The 24414-nt window shown below is 26.1% G+C and overlaps 1 protein-coding gene across 4 annotated transcripts in view; it reads left to right on the forward strand.

Annotated features, from left to right (window-relative positions):
- The window catches only part of LOC100200061 (phosphatase and actin regulator 3), a 63413-nt gene that overhangs the window by 20364 nt on the left and 18635 nt on the right, over positions 1–24414 (forward strand). Inside the window, exons 4-7 of one of the 4 annotated variants that reach the window (XM_065814133.1) lie at positions 2471–2577; positions 11331–11453; positions 18141–18404; positions 19101–19196. In XM_065814133.1, coding sequence (XP_065670205.1) covers positions 2471–2577; positions 11331–11453; positions 18141–18404; positions 19101–19196 — 590 coding nt within the window. The remainder of the gene's footprint in view (positions 1–2470; positions 2578–11330; positions 11454–18140; positions 18405–19100; positions 19197–24414) is intronic. The other 3 variants (XM_065814135.1, XM_065814134.1, XM_065814136.1) reach the window with 3 other exon arrangements.

Below are 24414 nucleotides of genomic sequence, written 5' to 3' on the forward strand. Positions count from 1 at the left end.
ACTATATTATAGCTCTGACTCAGCTCATCGAGAACTTTCTTAATAGTATATGCACTTCAAAACAGAATCACTACAAACATATATATATATATATATATATATATATATATATATATATATATATATATATATATATATATATATATATATATATATATATATATATATATATATATATATATATATATATTTATTTATATATATATATATATATATATATATATATATATATATATATATATATATATATATATATATATATATATATATATATATATATATATATATATATATATATATATATATATATATATATATATATATATATATTAGGGTATGACTAAAAAGCACATTTTATTTTTGCGGAAATGGCATAGCAGCAAAAAATAAACTTTTACTTGTATTAATTTAAAATTATGATACTTTTTTCCGAATCAAAAAAAAACTCCCCCACCAGTGCAGATGAAAATTTGGTCCCAGCTGTTTAAAAATGCAAAAAATTCAAGTTTTTACATTTATAGTAGGGACAGGGTCACTTCCATGGACACAAAACTTCCATGAGAGTTATTTTTGTAGCTTGATCTATCTACTTTTAGATACTTTTAGAAAAATGTACAACTACAAAAATGTTTTATATTTAAAGTACATGAAAAAAAAATTAAAAAGCCCTCCCCCCCCCCCCCCAATCTCTCAAATACACACATGATTGCAAATGGTTAAGATCAACTCTTTCTACCACTTTTACCAAAATATAAAACGTAATCTAAAAGTAGATAGATCAAACTACAAAAATAACTCTCATGAAAGTTTTGTTAAGTGACCCTGCCCCTACTATAAATGAAAAAACTTGAATTTTTTGCATTTTTAGACAGCTGGGACCAAATTTTTATTTGCACTGGTGGGGAGTAAAAGTTCATCTTTTGGTGCTATACTATTTCCGCAAAATGTTTTCCCATATTACTATTTCCGCAAAAATGAAATGTGCTTTTTAGTCATACCCCTGATATATATACATATATATATATATATATATATATATATATATATATATATATATATATATATATATATATATATATTTATTTATTTATTTATATATATATATAAATATATATATATATAAATATATATATATATATATATATATATAAATATATATATATATATATATATATATATATATATATATATAAATATATATATATATATATAAATATATATATATATATAAATATATATATATATATATAAATATATATATACATTTATATTTTTTTTTGCATAACTCTACTTTAAAACTAGTGGTTAAAGATCCTACAGAGTGGTTTAGCTAAACTATCAGCACATTTTTTTAAAAACATTGAATGAACTTTTTTAGTCCCGGAGGCATATTTAAATTAAATTATTAACCTAAAATATCTTTCTCAGTAAAAAATAGGTCAAGACAAAATTAGCTTTTGTTTATAAATACAGAATTGACAAATCTGTTTAATTGATTTACAATAACTTGACTGTCATTTGATATTTTATTATATTTAGCTAAAATTGTTCTTATGTTGTCAGTTTTTTTTTTCTGTTTACTGCTAATATAAGTGTAAAATTGTTTTCAACTTTTTTTATTCTCTGTTTTTTTTTTGCACACATTTTTACAAGTTGTCTATACAAGTTTTTGACTAATTTTTTTGTCTTTACAAGTTTTTTGACTAATTTTTTTTTTATTATATTTTTCCTTTAGATCTAAATTTTTGATATCAAAGGTTACGCCTAATTTGAATTTCATGTTTGAGTTCTTCATTCATCCATAAGGATCTTTTAGTTGCTTTTTGATTGAATCATGAACAAGATATAATCATAGAGAAGCTGTGAACACTAAATCTAATATGCTTTATAATTCTGTGTCATTTAGATGTTTTTTACCTGTTGTGTCACATTCTTGAATACATTCCAAAAACTCTTTTACATTGAACAAAAATCACTCTTTTTTGTTCAATGTATTCTTTCATAATTAGAATTCCATTTACTATTAAAGGATGGAATGTTGACTACATATCAAATGATTGATTGCTACATATCAAAACATGAGTATAATATATTTTAATTTTTGAAAATACTTATAACTTTTGTTGATAGTGTTAGTTATGTCTTCATAGTTTTTCAAATCGTTACTTTGTTGTTTTTTTTAGAGTTTTTTTTATCTATTATTACAGCCTGTCTCTGTTTGACTCTTATTCTTAACAATTAAATTTCTTTATTTTATTTTACCTCTCCTTGTCTTAAATAATTTTTTTTATATACATAGTTTTGTATTTTTTATATTTTATTTTAGTTTTGTTATTTGCATCTTGATTTAATCATTATCCCATTATTATTCATTGAAAACTCATCAACTTATAAATTATTTTTTCAATTTAATATTATTTCTTTTATGTTTTAGGTGTGTTTATTTATTTACCTTTTAATTGCTTTATAGAGCATCACCTGAAGAAGAAGTAACTATAGCAACTATTGGGTTTAAAGATGATGCAAATAAAATAACTAGTGGTTTTTATCGCGTTCCAGTTTTAGAAATAAGTTCATGTAAGACATTTCTTTTAGTTGTTAAAAACTTTTTTAAAAAATAGTGTGTGTTTATGTATGTATGTATATATGTATGTATGTATGTATGTATGTATGTATGTATGTATGTATGTATGTATGTATGTATGTATGTATGTATGTATGTATGTATGTATGTATGTATGTATGTATGTATGTATATATATACATATATATCAAGCCTTCTCAGGAAATGGGTGCTGTCACACACATTATGTGATTACGCAATTTTTTTTTGACAACTTGGTCATGATTTTTGGCATATACTGAAAAAACTAAACTAATTCAAAAAGAAAATTAAAAATAAATAAACCATAAAGTGAAATGAGAAACAAACTTAACAAATGATAAAATAAAGAAAGAATAAACCAGAGAAAATAAAAGCATAAAACTAATACACTTTTTAATTTAGATGCATCTCAATTAATAATTCAATTTAATTAATTTAAAAGGGTTTCAATTAATTGTTTAAAGCCAATAATTTTTCCTTATTGCCTCGTTGATCTAGCTTATAGGTTAATTAATTGTGTCATTTGTGAGCCACAACTGTTATATCGGCATTGGACGAAGGCTCAAATCCTACCAATGCACAATGGGCCAAGATTGACATAAAATGGACAAAAAACCATAACTGCTTTATTTTTAAAGTTGTCAAATTGAAATTTTTATCAGTGACTCTAGTCATCATGAAAATTTTTTTTTTAAAAAAATATTTTTTTTTTTGCAGATGCAGGCACTCTAAACACCCTAATAGAAAAGGGTGTATAGGGCATAAAGGATTTTAGACATATCTTTTGGTTGTTTTTAGAAACAGTTTTTCACAGATTCGAAGCATTAATTAATCAAAATGTTAGTTATGTGGTAAAACTCTTTTTATAAACAAAGAAACTTTTATTAATTAGATATTTTATCAGAAATCAGAGCAAAAAATATACAAAACTTAAAATTAAAAAAAAGTTACAATAAAAGTTTAATACAATCTTTGTTTCAAGTTTTTTAATACATCTCGAACTCCTTCTTAAAGAGCTAATAATTGGATCTGAACAGCACAATAATCTTCGCATCTTCATTAGTGACTTTTCTTGAATATTTTCTTGTATAGTGTTCTCTATAATTTTTAATGTCTTTATTTCGACAGTCCTAAGCTTCCTCAGAAAGAAGACCTACTGGTACTGGTTTATCTCTTACATCTTGAGAACTATGAATTAGAATTTTATGTACAATTTGAGGCATTGGGAACCATGGATACAGAGAAGCCTAAAGCTCTGCTGTTTCTTTGTTATATTTTTCAAGTTGCTGCTGTTTCTTTGTTATATTTTTCAAGTTCATCAGTGTTAACTTGATGTTTGCACGATAAAAAACAAAGAATTCATAAAAACGCTTCATGAGAAAAAACAAAGAATTCATAAAAACGCTTCATGAGATTTTTATCTAAGCCAAGTATTTCAGCAGACACCTTATAGTTTTGGAATACTTTTTGTGCAGTGTTTCCATCATTTGTTATACAATAACTTTTAGATGTACCAAAAAACAGCGTTTTTTGGTAATCTACAATTAAACCTAAGTGATCTTTATTCTTTTGTTGAACTATGTTCTTTTTTTTTTTAAATAATTTCTTTAGCATCCTCTCCCCTAACTTGCCACTTTCCTAATTCAATTCTATAACTTATATGAAGGCAGCATTCAAAGTACCTAATCCATGCATATAATGTGCTCAATCCAAGCTCAGTGGAAACTGTATTAAAGATTTTTGAAAAAGCCAAATTTAGATTGTTCATATTTGAAAAGGTCAGTCCACAAATACTACATACTTGAAAAGAATTATTTAAAGGTGAAACTATAGTAGCCAATTTTCTATCAATCATTGTGCATTCTAACTTATGTTTGATTATAAAGGAGTTAAAGACTGTTGGTTTCGAAATACTGTTCTTGAATATATTCTTGTGTAATAACCTCAGCACTTTCTTTTACATACTGGACGGCAGTAAAGTGTAGAGGATGGTTTTTCATTAGTCCATAGTGATTCACCAGATTTTTCAATATTAAGTTTAATTGGAATAATGCAGAATAGAAATAAAGATTGTTCCTCAGCATAACTGATACTTATCTTGTCTTCTGTACTTTGTTTGTATAATAGTTGGCTGGTTGAACCATTAAATCTTACTTTGTGTATAAAGACAAGAATGGATTTCTCAGGAAAAGTACTCAGAGTCTTTACAAATTCATTGAGTACTTTTAACAACTTGTATGTAGTATGGTCAATAAGGCTCTGTAAATCATCTGAGGCTATGTATAAATCTTTGTTGGATACAATTTGTTTCCTTTAGAAACTGCTCCAATACGAATTGTTTGTTAATTGGCTTTTACTAAGTTGGCAGTCCAAAATCAAAGCTAATACTTCCTCTCCAATATACGTTGTTGTAGAATTAACTGCACCATCGTTCTCTGACTTTAATACCTTTACAACCTTAAGTGTAAAAATGTAGATTTGAAGAATGAGATGAATACGATCCACTAAGAAAATTTATCACGCGTAGTATTTTGGAGATTTTTTTTAATAAATAAGATAAGTTAAAAATGGCTATATTATAGATGATAATGTACCTTAACATCACTGAATCTTTTTTCCTCTTTTAGTTTAAAAATAGGTGAATAAAATAATTCCTCTCTTTTGACAGCAATGTTTGTTTTTTCTGCTCTCCTCTTCTTTGTTTTTTCAGAAGCTTGGGTAAATGGCATGGAATTTGCACCTGGTGGTCTTCCGTAGATAACTAATTTAAATTAAATATCAGATGATTGTAATTAGTATAAACACTTGCTAAAACACAATTAAATAGTGAAAAACATCATACGTCTTTTACTTTAATTTTTGTGACATATCATACTTAAATTGTGAGAAGAAGTAGGAAAAGCCAATCCTGAGTTTTAGCCATTGTCTATTTTATCTGTTTTAAAATATGCATACCCTTTTTGTAGTTCTTTTTCTAACCAGATTTTAATCAAATCTATCCTTGTGTTTGTTTACTTTGTTCCATTTTTTGTTAAATTGTTTAGAAAATAATTTGAAGTCTATGTCAGAGATCCCTGTAACTTTATAATCATCAGTGTTGGTAACTGATTTGATTAAGTTGTTTTCCAAAGCATGAAACAATTTTCGAGTAATTTTTTTATTTTTTATAATGGTTGGTAGAAGAAAATTTCAATTAAAAAATATAGTTATAGTTTTTTTAAGTTTTTAAATAGTATTCGTATTTTAGATAATTAAAAACATAATCGATAATCAACTGAAATAAGTTTAAGTTTATAAATAAACAAGTAAAGTTAAAAACAAATTTTTAAAACCCAATGCTTTAATATGTTATTAAAACACAAATTTTGCAATCAATTTTTTCTGATATTACCATTTTATTTTATTAAGCCATTGCGGTTAAATTTGTTTTTCATGAAGTTTTGCTAATCACGTATAAAAATTGTTCTTCTTCTTCCTATATAAAAAATAAAATTAATTAAAATTAACTAAATTAATTGACTTATTGCAAAACTAATTATTGAATATTGTATTGTCATCAAGCAAGAGTATGTATGCAAAATTTGAAGAAAATCTATCATCAGGAAATGACTCAAAAATTAATTGCAAAATTTGATGTTAACAGACAGATTAACAGTTAATTAATGTTAAAAAAACATTAACAATTAAAGACCTTAGTGCTAAAAGTACTTAAGTCACATTTTGACGAAATTGAGTTAATTATTAATTTTTTCTAACACGGTTAAGCCCTTTGTACTGAATAAATTGCAACATTTAAAAATGCACCTAAGCCCCTCTTTTACACATACCAAAAATAAGAATTATACAATTTTATGGACAAAATGTACTTAAGTTCTAAATTTCAGTGCTAAAAGTTCTTAACTTAGCCAAGCGGCTGTTAGAATTAGTTCATAACTTTTAAAAAATGGCGGACAAGGCGAACGCTATTTTACCCAAAATTAAATCCAAAGCCAAAAAAAGAAGACTAACACCATCAAAATGGAAAAGAAATGGCATTAAGCTGGCTAAAGTCAGAGGTAACAGTATATATATATATATATATATATATATATATATATATATATATATATATATATATATATATATATATATATATAATATATATATATATATATATATATATATATATATATATATATATTATTGATATTTAAACTTGTTTAGTACTAGTTATGTTATATATATAATACAAATATATGTTATATACACTTGTTATTATTTCTAATGTTATTATATATAATATAAAACTATATATTTTTTATATAGTTTTATATAAAGCACACTGTGTATAGATTAGTGTATTTTACACTAATCTACACACAGTGTAGTCAAAGTGCGTTCACTTTTTGTAGCACTTTTTTCTTACTCACAAAAAGTGTACATGTTCCTAATGTACTGAGCAGTAATAAATTAGTAAGAAACACCCAACTTATATCTTTATGTAACATAAAATGACAACATTTAAAACATCAATATTTAATTTAAAAAAATTATTTCAGGAAAAGCTTACACATCTTATGGTAAAAAGCTGAAGCCATCAAGGAAGCCTGCCATAATTAAATGTCGTTGTAGATGTCTAACTAAGTTCACAGATATTGAAAAAGAACAGATTTTTTCTGCATTTTCTGCTCCTAAAGAGCATGATGTACAAAATATATATCTGCAGGGTTGCATAACTATAACCCTTGTCAATAATATTTGTTGAAGACCTTGAAAAGAAAATGGCAAAGAACGAAGTAGCTTTTTCTATTCAGTCACTGCAATGGATCAAACTGTTACCGTTTGCAAAGCAGCCTTTCTTGCAATACATGGGGTAAAGGAGTCTAGGCTTAAGAGAAAAGTTCTTAACTTTACTGTTCCCATTGAAGATAGCCGGGGTAAAAACGAAAATCACAAAACAATTGTTAAAGAAATTAGAGATCCTGTTTGTGATCACATTAAACTGTTTCCTGCACGTGAAAGCCACTACAGCCGATCAAAAAACAAACACAAAAAATACCTGGATTCATCTCTGACTGTGGCAGAAATGCATCACCTATTTTTAAAGGCAAACCCAGATCTTATACCTAATGATTGTAAATACTGGCTTTATCTTGACATATTTAACTTTGAATTTAATATTAAATTTGGATTTCCAAGGAGTGACATATGCGATAAATGTGAAAAATTCCAGGCACAAATAATAGCTGCTGAATCTGTTAATGATGCCATTCTTGTAAATAAACTGAAATTTCAACATGAGCTTCACATAAAGAAAGCTGATGTGTTTATTGTGCAAATCAATGAAGCCACAGAAGCTGCAAAACTAAGCAAAGACACTGCAGTGATCTGTTTGGACTTTGAAAAAAATATACTGCTTCCTCTAAATGGCATTGGATAAAAATATTATAAGCGTCAACTTTGGATTCACAACCTGTGCATTCATGACAATGTAAATGAATCTGCTCACATGTATCTGTATGCTGAGCATTTTGCAGCCAAGGGCCCAAATGAAGTCATTTCATGTTTGGATCATTACATTTCTGATCTTACATCTACAACTACAAAGATTGTGATTTTCATGGATAACTGTTTTTCACAGAATAAAAACCGTTACATCTTTGCTTATCTACAAATATTGGTAAATAAGAATGTCTCTATAACACAAGCTTATGTAAAGTATCCCCTTCCAGGACATAGCCGAATGCCTTGTGATTGTAATTTTGGGCGCATTGAAAAAAGGAGAAGAAAGAAGGACAGGGTAATTCTACCTTCACAGTGGGTATCGCTTGTAAAGAACACAGATACCAGAAAACCATTTAATGTTGTTTACGTGGAACATCCTCTTACAGACAACATGATCCAAGATAAAACCCCAGTTGTTAAAGTACTGGACTATAGACTGGAGTTTAGAGGAGCAAAATTTGAATGAAGCAATGTACCACTAAGTAGAATTTCAATGACCAGAGAATGTTGTGATGCCATAAAAACTTTTAAATGTGGTAAAAAACTTTCAACTCTCCCTTCACTCAAACCTGATAGAGCGTACATAAATTTTTTGCCTGTTAAAACTGCAAAATTTCATGACATTTGTGATCTTTTAACCCATGTCAATCTTCCCAAAGGAGTTACTTTTTATAGCAATATTCATGGCATAGATGGAGACACGAGTGACATTGAAGATATAGAATAGACTTATTTCTTTATTGTAATAATATGTTGAAAAATTACATTAGTTCTGTGTGTTTTTTTTGGTGCAAAAAGTACCTAACTCTCCTAATAGGACAAAAAGTACTTAAGTCCAAAAAATAAATTAAATATATCTTCTAAAAGATTAGGGTGTAAGGCTTTAAAATAAGCAGGTTTATTCATTATAATAATGCAAATGTATAGGAGTTATTAGAAATTCATTAGCATTTCTTGCCTGATTTCAGGGTCAGTTTGAATATTCAAACTCCATTTTCTCAGAATGACTATTTTGTGACTTAAGTACTTTTAGCACTAAAGTCTTCAATTTAGTTAATTAATGTTTTTTTAACATTAATTAACTAAATTAAGTATAACTTTTTTTGAATAGGTAATGTAAACTAATTTCTTTCTTTTCTCAACATTTGTATATATTAATTAAAATGTTTTATAAAATATACTTTCCTTTAATTTTTTTTTTTTTTTTAATGTTAAATAATTAAATTTAATATTGCATTTAAAAAAATATTTGATAGAAACAAATTTCTTTTTTTCTCTACATTTGTATATATTAATTAAAATATGTTAAATTTTTTAAAATTATTATTTTTTAAAATATCTAATTGCGACTTTGCAACTAGATATAAGTATAATAAAGTTTTTATTTTTAAAAAGTAACAAATTGAAACAAACAAGTAAAAAAACTGAATTAATTTATTTTCTCAATTAAAAGTTAATTACTTTATCAGCAATTTTGTTGTGGAGGCAAAGATTAATTTAGGTTTCCAAGGTTATCATATATTAAAAAATGTATATCGCTTGCCTTTTCACTTGCCTTATGAAAAAAAGTTTAGCATACTTTTTGTGCAAATTTTAATGTGAGGCTGCATTAGAAATTTGCACAAAGCATATGTTAAACACTTAACATACGTTTTATGTAAAAGGCAAATGATATACATTTTTTAATAAACGGTACTTGGAAACCTAAATTATTAGTTCAAAATTTTAAGTTTTAAAAAAAATGTTTGAAAAAAAATTAAGAAAAATCAAAAAAATAGTTGCGATAAAAATGAGCTTTTTTTTTTTTAAAAAAAAAAATGAAATTTAAATAATAAACAATATTTAGTAATATTTTAAATAAAATTGACAGTTGATAAAAACTCAAGCATAAACTTTAATTTTATTTATTTTTGTAAACTTTAATATATTTTTAAATCACAATTAAATTATATATTTTTTATCAGAATTAAATTATATATTTTTTATCACAATTAAAAAATATATTTTTATGAAATTATTTTAAAATAAATCATGTTTTTTTTATCAGAATTAAATTATATTTATATTTATTATGAGCTTAACGCAAACCAATTTTTTTGCTTGAAAAACTTAAATTAGTTGCTTTTTTCAAGCAAAAAATTCAATCATTACAATAAAAACAAAATAAAAATAAAAATATTATAAACATATTCTGTTACTATACATTTTGATTAAAAGGTTAGCTTAATAAAGATTAAGTTTTCTTTGTTTTTAATTTTATCTGAGTTTTTTCCATATGCAAGTAGCAATCCAACATTTTTTTTGTTTTGTTTTGTTAATTTACCTCCCCAAGGCCGAGAAGGCCACTACATACGAGGAGGCTACTTAATTGTGGTTATAACCCTCTCTCAACTCTATAACTCCGAAACACGAAGCTTGACAAATAAGGCCGCTGCGCAGAGAAACAAGTTGAGCGCGGTACTACCATGGTGCAGATCGAACTCGGAATCTCTCGCTTATAAAGCAAGCGCTCTACCACGACACCACTACCGCATATTTTTCATTCAAACTTTTGTAACAAACTTCTTCACATAATCGCCATTCAAATGTTAAAGTGGTTTTTTACAAAATTAATTACTTTTTTTATCTTACCGCTTAATTTAAAAGTTAAAAAATGATAAAAGTCACTTAACTAAGATTGCTTTTGGTGTATGTAAAAGAACTTTACATGTATGTGAATTGCAAGGCCTGTTTTATGCAAGATAAAGCTTTCTGCTACACTGCTTGATCTGTTAAAGGTTTTTTGGGAGATCAAAATAACTCTCTGTTGGATTGGCCCAAATATGAACCCTGAAAAAATGTGGTAACTGATGAAAAAAGATGTGGCTAAATATGTGGTAACAAACAAAACACAATTTTTATAAAAGATCATTTTTGTGTGGAGTCATCATCCTCAAAAGCAGGGGACAGTACAGTCTTGCATTGATAGCATGTAGGTAATAAAGTGAATAAAAAGTATGTTGTTTCTAATAAAACAAATGTAGCTTTATAATATCACCTGGTAATAGAAACTTATAGTGTCTAAAAATTTTGTCAGGGACTTTTGATCTCCTTTATATGTAGAGGCTACTTGCCTACACCCTTACTTGTCAGTCAGTGTGGTGTCATCATTAGAACATATATATTGACTTTAATAAGTTTGTAAGTCTTCATGTATAAAATAAACAAAATAAATGAATAATTGAATGAGTAATTATTTTAGCTTCAGGTGATTTTGTGGATGGTGATACTGACTCTGATCGAAGTGTTGACCAAAGGTTTGATAGCTCAACGAGTTTAAGTGATTATAGTGATAAAGATGAAAATGATAACAACATAATTACAGGTAATTTATTTTATTAAATACTGTGCATCAGCATGACAAAGAAAATATATGTTTTGACCTCAATTTTAGTAATCAAAAACTATCAATTAATTATGTCAATTAAAAACTGTACTGTAAAAGTTTGAATAATTTAGGAGTTGTTTAAAAGTTGAATTTGGATTTTAAATAATTTTAATTCACTTCCACATCAATTTAATTAAATTGATTTATTTAATGAAGTGTTTTATAATTAATCTTCACATATAATTATTTTCAATGAATTCAATTCACTAATTTACACACTTAATTTATTTCAATGAGTCTAATTAATTTAAATCATATTTAAATTTTTGGTTTAGTTTTTAGATATTCACATAAGACAACTTATTTTTTAGGATTTTAAATTTCTTGATTATCGTTTTTTCTTGAATTTTTTATCAAAATAATGGTCAACCGAATTTCAAATTAGAAATTGGTTTTAAAATTAATTAACAATATCATAATTATTCCTAGTGTAGTAACACTATGTAACACTATTTTTGATCTTGGATTCAAATTGCTATATTTCAATTGTCTAAAGATTTGAACAACAACTATATTGAGCACAGATTTTAATTTTAAGATTTTGATTTTGCTGATCACAGCAAATTTTTTTTTTTTATTAACTTGGTTTGGTAAAAAATAGCAATTGCATATTAAAAAACTGGTTTTATTTCTGTGCTAGATTCCTTTGCCTGCACTCCACATAAGTTTAAAGAATGAGGAGTGCATTTGTTTAGCACCACTTCTCGTGATGCCTACTGGAAAGCGGCATCTGTTATCTCTATTTTCAAAAACTCTAGAGAACCATCTGACTCGTCTAACTACTGTCCCATTAGTCTTCTTTCTATGATAAGCAACGTTTTTGAGTCTATAATTAATAAACACTAAATCTTGAATCTAATAACTTACTTTCTGATCATCAATATGGATTTTATTCTTCTTGTTCTACTGCTAATTAGTTAACGGTAATAGCTGATATGTTTTATCATGTGTTAGATAGAGGTGAAGATGCAAAAGCTATTGCTCTTGACAAGTTTGGCATGCTGGTCTTTTCCATACGCTCTCTTCTTACAGTGTATCAGGTAACATCTTTAAAATTGTTGAATCCTTCCTTTCCAATCATAGTATAAAAGTTGTCCTTGATGGACAGAACTCTTCTTCATTTCCTATAACTAACAGGTGTTCCTCAAGGTTCTATTCTTGGCCTTTTACTTTTTTAAACTTACATTAATGATCTTCCAGAAATTCTCACACCAAAGGTAGCATTGTTCGCTGATGATACTGCCATTTATTCTTGTCTTGATATGAACCTAACACTCTCTGATTGCTTGGAGGGGGCATTTGAGTGAACTTTAACTCAGATAAAACTCAATTTTTTTGAACTAATTGTTATCAAAACAGTCTAGATCTTTCTATATTTAGAAATGGTAATGTACTCGATGTGTCATCTACCCTTTGTCATCTACCCTTTGTCTTCTAGGATTTACTCTTACTTTCAATCTTTCCTAGAAACCATATATCAAATCGATTGAAAAATTAGCATCTGCTGAGGTTTCATCTCTTTATTGAGCTCACCACTTTCTTACTTGGATTCTATTCTTTATCTATTTATAAATCTTAAATCTGTCCTTGTATGGAATACTGCTGCCATATCTGGAGTGGATCTTCAAATGATCCCCTTTTTCTTTTTGAAAAAGTGCAAAAACTCATTGTAAACATAGTTGGACCTGCTCTTGCAGCCACCTCCAACCATAATAACATCATTGTAATGTTGCTTTTCTTTCTCTTTTCTACAAATACTATTATGGGCACTGCTCTAAAGAGCCTAGCGTCTCTTGTGCTATCTACTAAAATTCTTTCTCGTGTTACTCGTCATTCAATTTAGTCTCATCCTTTTACTGTGTCTGTTCCAAAGTGCTTCAAAAATTCTTATTCGTCTAGTTTTTTTACTCAAACATCAGTTCTTCGGAATCCGCTACCTTTATCTTGTTTTACTGATCCATCTAGTTTGGAATCTTTTAAGTTGTCTGTTAATGGTTATTTTGCTCTATAAAATTTATCTTTTCTCTTTAAGTAACTTCCATCTTTAATAGTGGTTGCTTGTAGCCTTGTTGAAAGTGAAGATGTCAAAAAAAAAAATTAATAATTTTTTAATGTTTCTTTGCTAATCGTAATATCAACTAATATATGAAGGATTTATTTTTATTTTTCCTTATTTTTCTGTGTTAATAAAAAGTTGCAAGTCTATGTCTATGCCTTTTCTATCATTTATTTCTTTTTAGGAAAATAAAGGACTGCATGTTCATTTTTATCTTTTTGTGGCTCTTCCCCATGTTCATTATCATTTAGGATATAAAATGATTTTTCGTTTTCTATTAATTTTTAACTAACAATATTATGTTTTTCCTCATTTATGTTGTTTTGAATTTAGTTCCTACTTGACTTAAATCAAGCAAAACATATACATACGCCCACGTTACCCCATCTGACTATTTTGTAAGTTTCACAAAAAAATGTATCTTCTAGGGTTAAAACCAATTGGATCTAATTATTAAGCATTTTCTCTTTCAGATAAACTGTTATGTATTTGTTATAGCTCATTTTTAATACCTTTTTTTTTAATACTTTTTTTTTTTTGAAGTTTAAGATTTTTGATATAAATCTCTGTTTAAATGTATAGACCATTTATAAACAAAAATAAAATTTAAGAATTTACTTAATCAACTTAAATTTAGGGGGTTGTTTTTACCACCAATAAAATACAAAAAAAAGATACTTAAAATCATTCTTCAGAAAAACTGATAAATATCAGTTAGACCCAGATTACCCTACCCTATCCTAATAAACTTTGTTGATTACAACTCCTTAAACTGTAGAAGAAAATCAATCAAAATTACTACAACATAAAGCACTGGTTTATATACGACCCACAAATGTTCACTTTACCTTCAAGAATTTTCTTGCAATATTTCCATCGGAAGCTAGGTGCCAAAGAGTAATCTTGATCCCTGACAATTATGTGAAATTATGCTTTGTAAGATTGTGCATTTTATAAAATGCTTTTATGGAATCCCTTTTTGCTCTTGTTTTTGTAAATTTTCCACACTCTCAGCAGTATGCATCTGCTAGGTGCAAATAGCTCTGACTTTTTTTACTGCCTTGACGTTAGGGTGACATTAGGGTGACGTTGACGTTAGGGTGACGTTGACATTAGGGTGGCAAATAAAATAATAAATAACAAAGCAGCATAATTTAAAAAAATCAAAATTTCAATAAATCTGAAAAATAAAACTGTTAATTTTCATAAATTCCACTTCATATTGAAAATTTTTTAAAAATAGCTCCTTTTGATTGCAGCTTTTTTTTAGCATTTGTAATAAATAGTTTTTTTTATAAAATAAAAAATTAGTTTAAAGTTAAAAGCTCTTGTGTTTATTATTTTTGATATTGACTTAGCATGTTGCTTGTTGTTTTTGATTACTGGAGGTTTTACCTCATATTAAATTGATGTTCGTGTATCTAAATGAAATGATAAAAAATCTGTAAATTTTAATTTTTTTATAAAACGAAAGAGTTTTAATAGAAATATATGTTTATTATGTTTAGGGGGTAACTTTACATTCTGTCTTTAACTTAGGTTCTAACTAAAACATTAAATATAGTGTAGTATGATTGAAAAGACATATTCAGTTGTTTTTTAGAAGATAAAGAAATTTTTTGATATTAACTGAAGCAAATTGTTTTAGCAACAAATAGATATAACAAATAGATATATCTGAGCAGATATATGTAATAAGAAGGTTTTAAAATTATTATTTAAGGTTTAAGTTTAAAATTAAATAACAATTTTTTAAGGTTAAGGTTTAAAACTAAATAATAAGCTTTTAATTTTGATAATAAAATTTTAATTTTTAATTTTAAACCTTACTACCTAATCTACTCTATCCTTCTCTCAAAAAACAAAAACAATGATTGTGGACTTTTTGTAACCCAGATAAAAAAAGAGTTGTCCGTGATTATTCTAAAAATGGAGTGGAGTAGATAAGCTTGTATGGAACACTACATCTGATTTTTTGTACTTTATGTGCTCTTTAAGTTACATTTTAAATATTATGTTTGGTGAATTTTTTTGCAAGGCAAGATTTGACAAATAAAAAATTATTTTAGAGGTTATGCATGTTTGTAAAAGGTATATTAAAACAATTTGGTGGCAACTATGGTTTTTTACATTTAGTATTTTTCACTTCTTTAGTCATTTTTAGAAAAAAATTGACTCAAACACTCATAGAAAATATAGGGCAACCTGTTAATCTACCCAAAGTTTTGAGAAAGGGGACCTTGACAATGCGTATCAAAGCACTAACGTTATGTTAGCATGTCACCAGTAGCAAAGTGAATTCGATCTGACCCTAACGCCAGGTGGTTCTGTCCTTAACATTTGGTTCTGACCTGATTTCACATTTATTCTTTTGCATTTGTTATCATCTTTTGCCTTTTCCATTGAGTTTGCAAATGATTTTTTTTTTGTGTCTTGTATAGTGTAATGGTGTTTTAGAAAATCGATTATAGAAGATTTTTATATAAGAATAATGGTTATGTTGAAGTCAATGTTAAAAAATTAATATTTATGAAGAAGATATATATATAAGTTTCAAAAACTTATATTATACATAAAATAAACTTTATTTTAGCTATTGTAAACAATATTTTATTAAAGTCAAATAAATAATAAAAATAGATCAACAATAAAATGAATCAATAAAGTTTATCAAAATAAAATGTTCTTTGTCTGAAAAAATTAGTAAAGGTCATTCAATAGAAATTCAATTAATAAATCTGGCTATTTATTTAATCAATATACAAGACCATTCATTCAATTAATTAACAAGGCCATTTATACAAGCAATAAACAAGGTCATTTATTTCATCAATAAAAATGATTGTTCATTCAATCAATAACTAAAATCATTCATTCAATTAATAAACAAAACTATTCTTACTAATCAATAAATGAAACTATTCATTCAAATTAATAAACAAACAAAACAATGTTAATTTAAAACAATGTCATTTTTTAAAAGTTAGTTAAAACTTAGGTTTTCTAATTATCTGTTGTTTGCTTGCTAAGTGTTCAGCATAAGTATTTCATAATTTTATGTTGTTATATTGTTAAATTTCAAAACTTTATTATTTTCTAATTTAAAATATATTTATAGCTTTTTTAAGTTAAAAATGTTTAAAAACAACTTTTTTTTTAAGCAATCAAAGTATAAAAGCAAGATTGATTTTGTGATGCAAATATGATTTTTGCTGTATTGTTACATAATATAATAACAATGGTCATAACAAGTTCTGATATAAGATGTGTTTAAATCCAATGATGTCATCCTAAACCTAGTGCTAACTCTTCATATAAGTCACCCTTCTTATGCATTTTAATGTATTGATTTTTTTTAAAATTTGTTTCTATGTTTTAGTTAAAGTTCTTAAGTAATAAAAGAAACTTGTTTTAAGACTCTTTTACTGGATCCATCTATATCAGTAAAAATATTTTCTTCTTTAATGATATGTTAACTGGGGTCTCAAAGGGAAAAACCAATTTGGTTTTCATAAGAAAAAATATATATGCGTATAGATGACTTGAAATTATTCAATGTTCTAAAAGACAGTTTAAATTCTGGTAAGTAACTCCTAAAACATTTGGGGAGAATATAAATTCTGGTAAGTTAGACTAAAAATATTAAGTGAAAATGTAAGTTTATGCAAGTTACACCCAAAACATTTAATATATATATAGGTTTTGACAAGTTGCACCTAAAATTTAGTAAAAATGTAAATTTTGGTAATTTACACCCAATGCATTATGTGAGAATGTAAATTTTGGTTAAATTTTGGTAAAGTTAAACTTGACCTTTTGTGAAAATGTAAACTTTGGTAATTTACACTTAATGCGTTGCATGTAAAGAAAACATAACTAAAATGATATTTTTTTGATAGGAAATATTGAAAAAGATAAATTATATTGTATATTTGAGAATGTCATATCATAATGAAAATAAAAATGGCAATGCACATAAAAATACTATACATAATTAGCTGGATATAAAAATATGATATGCAAAGATTCTGTAATATCTAATAAATGCCCAGTAATTGGCTGGATACCTTATCCCAGTAAAGTTCTGTAATATCCAGTAACCCAGCAGGTATTTGCTTTTAAAAGTTATGTTCTAAATGTATTTTAAATGTCTTTTAAACGTCATCTAAACATTCTTACATATAGAATGTTTAAAAAACATTTAAAAGACATTTAGAACGTAATTTTTAAAAACAAATGCCCATAGGAAAAGCTAAATATTAAAGAATAATTATTAAATTCATGTTATGAAATAACATTAATGTAATATGCCATTAGTTGTTCATTGAAAAAGAGTAGAACATAAATTTGTTCTTAAAAATATAAAAACATCTTTTCTTAATATATCTTTAAATAAATTAACAATTAATTATTTTTTAATAAATCGTAAAGTAAATAATGACAAATGTTAAAGTTATATTAATATTGTTATAAATAAAAATTAACAGCAATAATATTATCAAAGAAATAATTTTATAAAACTGTAATTTATTAACTATCATAACTTATTAAATTAAACTTTATTTTAGGTTCCCGAAATTATACAAAAGCTAAACATTTTAATCCTTTTAAAGTTTGTTATAAACATTATATGTTATCCAGCAATCATTTTAAACCTAAAACAAATTCTATTCATGGATCATTTGTAACAATGCCCTCAGAGTTAGATGGTGTTGTTTTGAAACCAGCATTAAAGTTAAACTCAATGTATGATAACAATTTAAAATTAACCAAACCCCCTGATTTCATCGATGACTTTATTATTGAAAGTGATAATGAAGATTATGAACAAGGTAACTAAATATTGTTAATAAAATCTTGTGAGAATCGTTTGTGAGAAAAATTTATGGTAAATATGAATTAAATATATATAATAAATATATATATGAGGAATCTTTTGGAAGAAAAAATTTACAGTAGCATCATTAGTAAAAATTAATGGTGCAACACAAAAATATATTCACATGTTTGAAATTAATAAAAAATGATATGCAAAAGCCAAAGATTTCAGTAAAAAAATTTTTCACTGATATTAATCAATTTAAAAATTCAAAAAAATAATAATAAAACCAAGTAATAATAATGAAATAAAGATAAACTAAAAAAATTATTTAAAATAATCATAAATTTAGTATATAATAAATATATAAAAGTAAAAGCAAACTAATGTTATAATTTATTATAATATATATATAGTATATTATAATAAATTATAACATTATAACAACCTGTTAAACTAATATAAACAAAAGCAAACGTTACAATAACATGTTAAACCATTAAAAATAAAGATAAACGTATCAATAATCTGTTAAACCATTAAAAAAAACAAAAACTAAACATAGCAATAACTCGTTAAACTACTAAAAATAAAACTAACTATCAATAACCATTAAATTAATTTTAAAGTTTTGAAATTTCAAATAGGTAAATCCTAAATTATGAACTAAACTAAAAAATAATAGTGGTTTTTGTTTATTGTAACGTAGGGCTTGCATCCAAGGTGTGTCGGTCAAATAGTTTAGCAATAAAGTTAAGTCAACGACCAAGTCTAAGTGAGTTAGAAGATAAAAATATCATTCCAAGTAAGTTGTTCTTTTGCTTATCTTCTCTAAAAATTATTCAAAGTAATTGAAAAAAGTTTGCTTGTTTTTTATAAAAAAGTTTTCAGAAATTGCTTTTTATATTTGTGTTTAAGAGTTAAAATAGAGAGGGGCTTAATAAAATAGAGAGAGGTGCAATAAAGACTTTAGAGCCTTGTTCTTAAAAAGTGATTGAATGCTTTGCAAAAAAATTAGTGTATAGATTTTTTTGATTGTTAGAAAAATTGTATATTAGCACAAAAAATTAATGTGTATATTATGATACTGTTAGTTTTATGTTATACTTTTATATGCAAGTTTTGCATCTTCCAACTTTAAAATGTAAAATTGGAATACATAGTATTTGTATATTCCAATTTTACCATGTAAATTTTTACAATAAAAATTGACGCAGTGGGTCACTTTTTGCATTAGTTGTTTTTTAATTTCAGTGTTAAGAGATAAAAATACTATATATTTGCTTTATCAAATTATGATTATAAGAATTTATTACAGATTAAAATATTATTGAGACTCAAGTTTTATATGGGTTTACTTTATTAAAATGATTTTGATTTAACTGGAATTTAAAGTGGTTTATGAAATACATTTTTACAGAATCTCATCTTGATCATTTTGAAGTATTTTTTCTATTTTTGTAATTGTCCTAACTTTATGAGAATTCTGTAAAAGTTAAAAGTAAAAGTTCTTGACATTTTTCATAGTTGTAATCAACATAACTTGTGTTAGACATTTTTTGCAGAGTGTTTTTTGTTCTAATTTAGTATGCATTTGCTCTAGCATATATCAGAGTATCAGAGAAAATTCTTATTGTTGTTCTTTGAAAATAGTTTTATCATCTAGGTTTATAATATTTATTTGATTGGTTAGATTTGTTGCATTATTCCTTGATTTTGTTGCTGTCTGTGAACATGTGGAGAACAAATGCAGTGTTTAAGGAAATTCAGGAAAATGATTTCATTATTTTTATGGTGCTCCAAGGATTGTAATATTGTTTATCACAATCATCTTATATAAATAAAACAGGTTTTTTGTTTTGACTTTTTTGGACAAAGTATATTAGAAGTTTAATAAGTACTTCAGATGTTCAAAGTATATTAGAAGTCTTAGAAGCACTTCAGTTGTTTAAAGTATGTTAGAAGTTTCATAGTTGTTCACTTCAGTTGTTCAAATTTTTTATATGCAGTTTATTTGTAGTGCAGTAACAATAATTAACAGTAGTGATTTCATTAGTATCTCTCAAAACATTACAATCAACATTGATAATAGTGGTTTCATCAGTATTTTCCAAAACATTTAACATAAATAATAGTGATTTCATTAGTATCTCTCTAAACATTATATTTAACATTAATAACAGTGGTTTCATTATTATCCCTCAAAAGATTACATGTGTCATTAGTATTACATGACAGTGATTTCATTAGTATCCCTCAAAAGATTACATGTGTCATTAGTATTACATAAAATGCTATCTATGTTTTACCTCTCATTGAATAGGTTTAGTGAACTCTATCTGTAATCAAAGTTCTCTATTTTTGGATAATGGTAATGTCTTAAAATTTACATCATTGTAAAAATTAATAATAAAATTAGTATGAACTTTAATAAATTGAATAATATTAAAATACTAAATTAATAAATCAAATTTGACTTGATTACACTGATAAACAAATAAAATTTTATTGTGCATATCTTGTTAACTAGGTGGTTTTTTAAAACAAATTAAATATGGTGATTTCAAATATGCAAACCATTTTTCACCATCACATCAAGTTGTAAAGATATTTGGGTTCAAATCTTTAGTATTTAAGGTAAAGTCCCTAATATTGTCGAAAAAAGGTCTCAAAAGAAGCGTATTTTAATAGAGATTTTAAAAATGGTATTTGTTTGTAATAAAAATAAGTACTTTTTGTATTATTGCTGAGAAACATTTTGCTAAAATTTTTTTAAAAGTCATTAGCATTTTTTCACATAATTTTTTTTGTCAATAAATTTTAAGTAAAAATATTTATCATTTCTAAAATCTCTATGAAAATACGCTTCTTTTGAGACCCAGGTTGACATACTTTTGAATAACTTTTTTTTCAACAATATTAGGAACTTTACCTTAAATACTAAAGATTTGAACCCAAATATCTTTACAACTTGACGTGATGGTGAAAAATGGTTTGCATATTTGAAATCAGCATATTTAATTTGTTTTAAAAAACCATCTAGTTAACAAGATATGTACAATAAAATTTTATTTGTTTATCAGTGTTATCATTAAATTTAACTTTGATCGCTAGTTTGTTTTTAAGAAACCTATTTTCAGTGAGGTTAAGTGGCTGGTAATAGTTCATCTTATCTTTCGGTACATTGACAATAAGGATATTGGTTTACTTGTAATTTTGACAACAGCTTTATTTTTATCGCTTTTAAAAACTTTATTTAACTCTTTTATTGTATATGTAAGGAATTATTTTATCAATAATTTTTTTGTGATTGAAAAACGGATTTAATTTTTTTGAATACTCCAGGGTTGTTTTTTTTTGGTTTTGTTAATGCATTGGTAGTTGCATTAACAACACATAAATTAATTATGCATCCTGGTTACTTTAAGCAATCAAAATAATTTAATAAAGGATAAAAAAATATTTAAAAATGAAAATATACAATATATTAAGATTTTTTTATTTTAATATATTGTAGATTTTATTAATACTAAAATATATTGCACATTCCTGTTTTTAAAAATATGTTAAATGCACAGTTGCGGACAAAATAATAGTAGTGTTTAGCAAAATAGTTATTTATAATAATAAAACTGAATAATGAAATTATAACACTAATTGGTGGCATTCTGAGCTACACCATGGGTAGCATTGCTCTAATTACTTTGGGATTCCCATGAGTTTTATATTTAGGTCTTTTTTCTTAAAAAACATATCAGTTTTTTCCTGTTGTTTTATTTGCATTAGCTTTTTGTTGCTTAGACTTTATTGACATTTATCAAAAGTAAGATTACTATTAGTGTCAATTTAATGAAATATCCTTAGTAACTAAGAAATTTGACTTGGTTTAGACAGAAAATATGGGCTTTAAGGAGCATTGTTGCAAAGAAAAAAGAAAACTTATTGTAAAATCTAAACAAGCAATTTTTAAGAGGGAAAAACATATGACTTTATTTTAAAGACACTTTGCTCACCTATAATGATTAGAAATGGAAAAAAAAAATGGAAAAAAGTTCATCAAGGGGTTGAAAAAGAGAAACAACTAAGCATACAGACTGATTAATAAAATATGCTGCTGTTGCTAATCTTTTTGTGTCCTGTCAAATTAAAGATGATTTAAATTTAAGAGTTTTTAACAGAACAGTACATAATTGGTTATTAGAATGCAAATTATTTGCTAGAAGTCCAAGAAAAGTTCCCCTTTTGAAAAAAAGACGAATTATGCTAGTAAGCGTTTTGTAAATGTACATGAAGATTGACCTGCTTCAAAATGGCTAAATGTTTTGTAGTATAATGAAAACGATATTGTTTTATTTAATTCAAGTGGACACAGGGTATACGTAAGAAGGTCAATTAACTCTGGCTACAAACCACTATACACTATAAAAGCTGTTAAACATGATGGATCAAAAATAAATATTTGGAGTTGTTTTTTCTATTATGGCGTAGAGCCCATCTATGATATTAATGGAATTATGGACCAACATTTATCTGTAAATTTTACAAAACACCTGTTGCCTTATGCAGAAGAAGATGTGCTGTTAAAATGGGTCTTCACGCAAGATAATGACCCAAAAAATACCATCCATAGGGTAAAAAACTGGTTTGTAGAGGAGAGGATTGAAGTTATGGATTAGCCTACACAGTCACCAGATCTCAAACCTCATTAAAAACCTTTGGACCAATTTTAAAGAGCCAGTTTCTAAAGAAACTAGCTCTTTAAAATTGGTCACTCACACTCAGTGGCATGAAAAGTATTAAAATCATTTACAAATTTTACTGACTTCTTAGTTTGAAAAATGTGTCTTGAGGTTTGTAAAATAAATTCAGGTAACAAAGTGTATTGTGCCCTTTTTTTGCATTTTAAACAGATTTTATATTTGCCATAATTTGCGGTAATGGTGCAGTGGTAGAGCACTTGCTTCATAAGCCAGATATCACTACCACCAGAGACATGGTTTTACCACATCCTTGGTAGAACCATGCTCAAGTTGTTTCTCTGTGCAGTGACCTTGTTCATCAATGTTTGTATTTTATAGTTAAAGAGTTGATAGAGGGTTGTAACCATAATATAGTAGCCCTCTTGACTGCAATGGCCCTCTCGGCCTCGGAGGTGAATAAAGTAAAAAAAAAATGGCATCTGCATTATTTTGATTAATTTATGCATGCAAAATTAAAAAAAATCCAGCAAAGCAGCTTTAAGGCTCATTTGAGCAAAATAATATCAAGATTTCTAATAGTTGTTTAAATTCATATCATACTTAATCAGGTTTTGTTACTTATCAATCAAGCAAGGATTCACTGCTAAATAATCAAAAAGTCAAAAATCTCTAATATACCAAGAACCAGCAACATTTGATTGCTGTTTGGGGCAAATCAAGTTGAATAACATTCTATTGCACATTTTTAATTGTTACTTTTTGCTCATATTTTCTTTTATACAGGATAGATCTTAAAGATTTCGATTTGAGTTACTAACTCAACTTAATAGCAACAGGTTTTAAAAAAATAAAAAAGCTTCCATTCTTTCATTTTTTTAGTTTTTTTAAGACCCCTCCTTTTTAAGACCCCTCCTTCCCCAACTTAATAAGACCCTCCTATTCCTCCCCTGTTTATTAATTTTGAAAGGTAAAATAGTTTAGCAATTTTTTTACTGTAAGAAACCTTTTTTTTTTTTCTTTCCTCTAAAGTGTAAACAAAAAACTATTTTATTAATAAATGCATTACATAAAAAAATGTCAAAGCATAAGTCTCTCCACCATAAATGCATTACATTAAAATGTCAAAGTCTCTCCATCATAAATAAAAATTTATGTAACTAACTTGAAAACTTTTTTTTTTAAAGTTTTTTTTTTAATTTTTTTTTTTCATAATAGAATTCTTTTGTGAGTTATTTTTCTATAGTGTTCTTGATTACATTTAGTTAATATTGGTTTTATGTGCTGAAACCATTAAATTGTTGAAAAAATTTGTGGTTTTTTTAA

This window comes from Hydra vulgaris, chromosome 12 (genome assembly GCF_038396675.1).
Source record: "Hydra vulgaris chromosome 12, alternate assembly HydraT2T_AEP".
Classification (NCBI taxonomy): domain Eukaryota; kingdom Metazoa; phylum Cnidaria; class Hydrozoa; order Anthoathecata; family Hydridae; genus Hydra; species Hydra vulgaris.